Source organism: Triticum dicoccoides, chromosome 4B (genome assembly GCF_002162155.2).
Source record: "Triticum dicoccoides isolate Atlit2015 ecotype Zavitan chromosome 4B, WEW_v2.0, whole genome shotgun sequence".
Lineage (NCBI taxonomy): Eukaryota > Viridiplantae > Streptophyta > Magnoliopsida > Poales > Poaceae > Triticum > Triticum dicoccoides.
In genome coordinates this window covers 141,356,386-141,363,883 of record NC_041387.1, presented here as the reverse complement: position 1 = coordinate 141,363,883, position 7,498 = coordinate 141,356,386, and the positions used below count along the sequence as shown (strand labels likewise).

General features: G+C 44.0%; 1 protein-coding gene across 1 annotated transcript; it reads right to left on the bottom strand.

Moving 5' to 3' along the window:
• Window positions 1-1,243: 1,243 nt before the first annotated feature.
• Window positions 1,244-6,933, bottom strand: LOC119295492 (MACPF domain-containing protein CAD1-like). The gene is made up of 7 exons (XM_037573927.1): window positions 6,291-6,933; window positions 5,022-5,260; window positions 4,711-4,906; window positions 4,557-4,634; window positions 3,468-3,654; window positions 2,960-3,123; window positions 1,244-2,153 (listed from the first exon to the last, which is right to left on the bottom strand). The coding sequence occupies exons 1-7, from the start codon at window positions 6,552-6,554 to the stop codon at window positions 1,518-1,520; spliced, it is 1,764 nt and encodes a 587-aa protein (XP_037429824.1). The 5' UTR covers window positions 6,555-6,933; the 3' UTR covers window positions 1,244-1,517.
• Between the last annotated feature and the right edge of the window lie 565 nt (window positions 6,934-7,498).

Genomic DNA, 7,498 nt, shown 5'->3' with positions numbered 1-7,498 from the left:
TTCTTTGATGAAGTTGGGGCCTCCGTGTCCCCAAAGACTGAATACAACTTCAAATTCAGAGCACTCAAAACTTTTCAGGGAGTGAACAAAAAAAACCACTTGTTGAGAGAATACCGAGAATCTGTAAGATCTGTCTCTCAAAAAAAGAACTTGGAAGTCTGATGCAATTCCTCCCAGGCATGCATTCAGATAATAACTGACAGTGTCACAATTCAACCTGTGCTTATGGCGTTTGAAAGATGCAACCAAGAAAAATTCCCTAGCTCCATTCTGCAAAGAGAAGGCAACTGGCGAATTGAATTTTTGCCACACAGCACGTTGAATGTCCATACCTGGGCGTAGATCCAATTGAAGAGGCTCTGGAGCCTGATGATCATGGCCGTGACTGTAGATGCAGTCTTGGTGAGAGGGCACTTGTCTGACAGTAATTTTGCATTCGAATTTGAAATTGGATTCTGGTCCAAACGGCCACCAACAATGGCTTCATAACAGGGGAACGAAATGATATCACCAATCGACACAGATTCGTCTTCCCTGAGCAGTCGTGCATCGACGACAATTCCCTCTTCATCAGAGAGAGCAAGACGACCAGATGGAGAAAGAGACACCGATCCAGTGTGTGTTGGTATCCTTGACGAGATCAGACTCGCCCGAAAAGTAGCCGCCCATCGGGCTATTAGGCGATCATTCCGAAGATCCACGCGCGCGGCAGCGCGATCTGCCTTGGACATGGCGAAGAAACCAGAAGGATGAGGAAAGGGCTTACCGAAACGTGTAGGGGCGGCCCGGCCGGAGTGGCCGGCGGTGGCTGAAACAGTGCCGCCGACCTAAGGGGTCGCCATCGCCAGATCCTCAATCAACGTATATGTTGCTGCGTGTATTATTTCTGTCTAATATTTGAACTTATCATATGCAGAGGGCCAGGCGGAATGTCTAATTCATCATGAGGCTTGCTCAGATCACGCATCCATTCTTTGATGAATTCGAGGCTTTCTGGATCCAGCAGAAGCAGAATTGCCGAATCCTGCCTGCGCTAAATGAGCGAGAGATCATCATCCGGGTCAGATTCTTCAGTAGGTGCGGGTCGCTTTCCTCGCAGAGCGGCAGCGACGAGGAGACACCCGAGCCAGATTATTCTTTTCATGAGAGACGACGTTCTGGTAAAAAAAAATTGAACCGGGCTAATCCCCTTTCCATTACTTTCATAACCGAAATACATCAGTCACATAAGAGTTAGGGGACGGGAAAGGGAAAGAGTGTCGATCTTGAATGACAAATATGCACTTTACAAGACTGAAGCCCTGTACAAACACCGTGAAGAACTCCACCAAAATTGTCCCGTTGCATGGAGAAAAATCTCTTGTAAAAACTATAGGAACAGCGATCGGCTGCAAACAGACACGTACCAGATTAATCTATCACTTGACTACAAAACAAGAAAAGGAAATCACAACTGCAACTGCACTTACAACACCATATGCTGCACCCCGAAGTTTTCAACAACACAGATAACGCTGTCAGTAATTCAGCAAGGAATACTTCACTCTCAGAACAATCCTCCCCTTTTCAACGCCAAGCTTCCCGCCGGTCACCAGCCAGTGCCCCGGCATGTCGTCGGGGCCTTTGCACAGCTCCGACCTGTCCACGATCTTCACGAACTTCCCTGCATCGCTCGAGCCTGCGCCAGAACCCCCCGGGTCCAGATACGTGATCTTAGAAGGACCAACTGTCGGATGGCTGCTGGCGGCGGCAGGGCTGTGATCCCACAGCGATCTCCGGGTGGTGCAACCGGGGACCCTCGAGTAGAGAAGCTTCATGTACAGGACGTTCTTCAAACCAAAGTCCCACACCCCGAGCTGTGCTCCGGTGACAATGTACACGCCGGAGGCGTCCCCGATGAGCACCTCATGGTGCTCGACTGGAGCTGTGCTGACATGGGAGAAGCTATTCCACTTCACAGGCTCAAACCAGCGGCTGTCCTGCTCCTCTGGCCCCTGCCATTTTGCCGCACCGATCGTGATGTGTGCATCCCAGTAAGGCTTGAGGATCTTTGGAAGAGATGCTAGATGCTGCAGTTGGATGCATAGCCTGTTCTGCTTAGCACCTTCCAAGCATAACCTTAGGCCAGTTATTGGCTTGCGACCCACTGACACCTGAAAAGATATGACATGATATGATACGTGACCGATGCCTAAAGGGGCACTGTGGGAGAAGTTGTGCAGGTATTACAATGGTCCGGAGACTAGTATGAAGAGACATATGCCAGATTTTAGCTGGTGGTTTCTTGACTTGATGTTTTATATTTAATGGAGATAGCATGACTCAAGACCACAGCTTTGGGGAATGTACGTAAACTTGGTCGGCCACATTCTAAATAATTCATAAAACATAACACCTTTCAGGTCCTGCAACAAACCCATGGAGGGGACTAGACAGAGGATGCAATGATCCGAGCTGCTCGGCAAATTGATTAAAGCTGACTTCTGGTAATTTCGGTTCATCTTGCGTCATTTGGTTGTCCTCTATGTATAGGCGCAAAATAAAATTGTAAAACGGTGTTGTCTCAAACACTACAATGTCCTTGCATGGAGAGAGAGAGAGAGCACTTACTTTTATGTGTCCATTAACCATCTTCTCTAATTACGCATAGTTGCATAGAGATTAGTTACATTAGCCACTGGAATTCAGGCAATAAGGCACTGTATGTTTCTGGTGGATAAATTTCCAAAGATACGGTTGTATTGGAAGGTATGACTACCAAGTTATTATAGAAAAAGTAAGGTCGATAGTAAAGCAATATTGGCACAAAGGACGAAGTTTATCATAATCACATATTTGTGTTTCCTCACTTGTTAATTTGATGTTTAATTGACTAAGATTACATCAAAGATAACAATGGCATGCATGCATCAATAAGCTTCTTATGAAGTCAATAGACACCACAGTGATAGCCAAGTACCTGTTCTTGGCTGATGTACAGCTTTTTCCCCATCAAGCTGAACTGCAAGGATGGGCACACAGGCTCTTTCCTTTGATGGAGAGGGTGCTCATCACGAATTGGTGCCCAAACTCTGGGAAGCTGGAACTCTAGGAAGTAATGCAGCTCCTCAATTGGAGGTTTATCTAAGAAAAGAAATGGTTAATGATCGCATCAAAATATAATTATTTCTAGAGAATAATTAAATTTAAACAAAATATAACAACAACGCTCCTGATTTTGCAAATATTCTATAGCTTCATTACAATAGCATATTTTTGGGTCAAAAGAATGGCGGATTGGTCCAGATATACAAATATGCAGTCGATGGACCATCTTTTGTTATACATATTTTATTGTTCTTGAATAGAGATTTCTATTATCCCCATAGAATTTCTATGGGAAGTTCATGCATGCAAGCAGGACATCTAAACAATAATTTGTGAAGATACTCACTCAAAACATAAATATATATGAAGGCAATGTTTACATTCTAGATAAAGGTTGATCGCCCGGATGAGATGGTCTTTTCCAGGGATGGCTGCTTCCAACAGAGTCGTTATAGGAAAAAGGGTCATATGTATAACATCAGGCGCTGAGTTAACAGTTCTTGCCCACTCAGAATGACTTTGAACTAAATCATCTCCTCCCCTCCTTCTGAAAATCACAGTGACATCCTGCAGGATAATTCGTTGGAAGGTTCAAGAGTTTCAGTTTGTCGCACAACATTACTTAAGGGATAAAATAATGATACACGGAAAGAAATGACTGGCAAGGTCAACTGGTTTGTTCACTGATGTACTCCCTCTGTTTCTAAATATAAGCCTTTTTAGAGATTCCAATACGGACTACATACAGAGCAAAATGAGTGAATCTACACTCTAAAATACGTCTATATACATCCATATGTAGTCGTATTGGAGTCTCTAAATGTCTTATATTTAGAAACAGAGGGAGTACTAGGAAATACTAGACAGAGATTTGCAGGCATAGTTTGTTCTAGAAAATGGCCATAAAATTGCAGTGCACATCAACACATTCAGTCATGCAGTGCATTTCAGAAAATGCTTACCAAGCACAGTGTCCTGGAGCCAATTTAGCCTAGAAAATAAAGCATCTGCTTTCTGGAAGTTCATCTAGCAAAAATTATATGAAAGGAATCTACATGTGAACTGTAATGGTTTACAGTCAAGTAGCTACAAAACAATGGTAACAGCATATTGATGATGACTGGGTACATAGTGCAATAGTGGAGTGCAAGGGACACGTTATTACTAAATCCACATACCATGATACCGAGTGAACTGCTGGCAATTTGTATTTATCAAATATCAAAAGGATATTCACAATTTCAATGGCTGATTGTGAGGATTTTGATCAAACAAAAATTAAACTCCTACAAGACATTGTATAACCAGAGGAAGTCAGGCATTATGTGCTAGCTCAAACTCTGATATCAGATAAGCACCCCTTTGTACTTTATTGAGAGAGACTTAACAAAAGATCATTCACAATCAGCATTATCAAAACATAAAGAAAATGCAGCATGGGAATATTAATTAGGGTGGCATGTACTTGCCTCTTTTGCAGCAATATATGGTGTACTTGGAGGTTGTGGATATACTCCTTGGCTGTTGAACCCAAGATTTTCTCTTTCCTGACCCAAAATCATAACTGAAGTACAATAAGATTTAACTTATAATGTGGATGAATCTAACTAAAGAAAACCAAACCTTATTCGTTGATCTTATAGGGCCTGAGCCTGTATGGATTTCATTTTCAGTAAACCTCTGATGTCCAAGATCGTGTATATAATTTTTAATTTCCACTACGGAAAGTGATGATGACGGATGCTGCTTGATGTAAATCAAATCCTTCCCGCCAATGGTAATGGATGTTATGACATGCGTTCCATAATTCTGAATGAACCTGTTAAAAGCTCAACACTGTTAAGGGCCTGCCATTGGGCATCAGTAGTGAGCTATATCAAAAACGCTGTTAAGGGCCTTCCTCTTTTTAGAGCAACCTGCGTGTGTTTGTTTACCTTGCGAGAGATGATGGTTCCCATGAGTGAGGCACTGCATGCTTAACTTCCTCTACCACTGACAAAGGCTGTCGCACAAGTTGGACCTTATATAAAGGGATGGTCTTGCCCTCCATCCCGAGACTTTGGGTAGCCATGGCATCAAATCTCTTGGATCCAGTAAAACTATATGCTGAATTAAAGCTTCCAAGAGGTATATCTCCTACAAGCTGGGCTTTTTTGTTGAAATACCCAGCCATCTAGAGTCCCTCGGAAACAGGAAAGGAAAACAGAACGCGTGAGACTGAAGACCACATGAAGCAAGATGGTAATTAACTGAGCAGTTGATGCCAGACCAAAGAACGCTTTGTTAGTGCCATGATTACTACTCCCTCCGTTCCCAAATATTTGTCTTTCTAGACATTTCAAATGGACTACAACATACGGATGTATGTAGACATACTTTAGAGTGTAGATTCACTCATTTTGCTTCGTATGTAGTCACTTGTTGAAATCTCTAGAAAGACAAATACTCCCTCCATCCCAAAATTCTTGTCTTAGATTTGTCTACATACGGATGTATTTATTCACATTTTAGTGTTAGATACATCCGTATCTAGATTTTGGGACGGAGGGACTCCGTCCCAAAATTCTTGTCTTAGATTAGTCTAGATACGGATGTATCTAATACTAAAACGTGACTTGATACATCCGTATTTAGACAAATCTAAGACAAGAATTTTGGGACAAAGGGAGTATAATCAAACAAGTGCCGATGAGGCAATACAAACTAAATACCCCAGAAGAAATATGTGTACTAAAGTATTACTCCCTATGTTCACTATTATAAGATGTTTTGGATATTTCAATATGGACTACGTACAAACTGAAATGAGTGAACAAACACACTAAAATGTGTCTAGATACATCCGATTTAGAAAAAAGTTACAGATCTTATAATAGTGCCCGGAGGGAGTACTTAATTACTGGTAACAGGCTGCAAGATTACGCAGATTTCATGATCGGTGGAAACCTAAAATCTTTTTCTGGCAGTAAGAGCACAAGACAACGAAGACAAAGCACATGTTCACTAGCTCATTGAGACGCTAGGTTGTACTCCTATATAGCATACACTTAAAGGTGCATCCGGTTATGTCCTGACACTACCAGGATACGAAGAACAGTTCAGAAACATCATGCACTTAAGCAGCTAGCGATGAATTAACAAATACTCCTACAAACGACCAAATTCAGAGACAAAACACAATAAACAGTGTCAGTCGTCGGCACCTCGTGGAAGGCGCACGGGCCAGCGGTCTCCGGTACACCAACCCCACTCTCACCGGAGCAGTCAACACCCTTGGGCACACCGGGGACAGTCAGCCCGTCAGGCATGACCAGATCCCTGGAGCTCAGCTCGCCATCGTCGACGTCGACGAGGCGAGACCCCTTGCAGTAGAGCAGCCTGGTGTCGTGGGTGGCATCGAACCCTCTCCCCAGCGCGTCGATGGAGCTCCGGATCACGCGCAGCGCCGGGGCGCCCTCTTCTTCCATTTCAGGACCGGTGGCGGCCCAAGAACGCCCGCGGGTTCTACGATGCGTCGAGAATTCCGAGAAGAGCAGAACCCATCTCGCAGATCCTCAACTTTTTCTCCGGCAGCGGTCCATCAAGCGGCAAATAAATCCGGAACAACGAACTGGGTGTATTGTAGTAGTAGGAGAGATCTTTGGGCTGCAGCAAGAAGGACCTGAAGTAGACTGTGAGAACACCCGAGGCGAGTAGTAGAGCGGAAGAGAGACGACGACGGCGAAGGCGAAGGCGAAGGCGAAGGCGACGAGAGGAGAATTTCCGCCGGTGCTTTCGGTGGGACGCGGGTGAGAAAAGCAAGGAAGGGGATAAAGGCTCGTGTGGACGGAAGAAAGACTCTCTTCCTGCAACTTTGTCACTGGCAAAACACGCACAGTGGATGTTGCAGCGTGGAATTGGGAAAAAGTCTGACAGGGACGCCTATGGAATGTGATTTTGCGATGGTTCCTAACAAAGTCTTTTGGATTTTGGTTGGCGGTTTATATTCTAGTTCTAGACTAGGTTTTCTAGATGCGAAAAGTTAAGAGTAGCTGTTTTTTTTAACATCAGTACAGACACAAGCGCTCATATACACGCGCATACACTCACCCCTATGAACGCACACACGCACACCCTACCCCTATGAGCACCTCCGAGAGACTGAGCCGGCATATCATCTTGAGATTTACGAAACAACCGTAGGCGCATCGTCATCGATGGAAACGTCTCCTCCCACTGAAAGCGCATCGCCACCAGGATTTAAACCCTGGTGGATTAGGGATACCATTGTCCACCTAACCATCTCAACTACATGCTACCTTTTTGGTATTTGGCTGATCCGATTTATAAGAAAAGTTAAGAGTAGCTACCTTTTTGGTATTTGGCTGATCCGGTTTATAAGAAAAAACAGATTGAGAACCTAAACAAGTTA

What these genes read in the sequence shown, in the direction of transcription:
- LOC119295492 (XM_037573927.1), bottom strand. Translation starts at nt 6,554, where the DNA reads ATGGAAGAAGAGGGCGCCCCGGCGCTGCGCGTGATCCGGAGCTCCATC. An exon ending in GAACCATCATCTCTCGCAAG is followed by an intron (nt 4,907 to 5,021) that starts GTAAACAAACAC and finishes AGCTTTTAACAG; the next exon opens with GTTCATTCAGAATTATGGAA. An exon ending in TGTACATCAGCCAAGAACAG is followed by an intron (nt 2,154 to 2,959) that starts GTACTTGGCTAT and finishes ATATCTTTTCAG; the next exon opens with GTGTCAGTGGGTCGCAAGCC.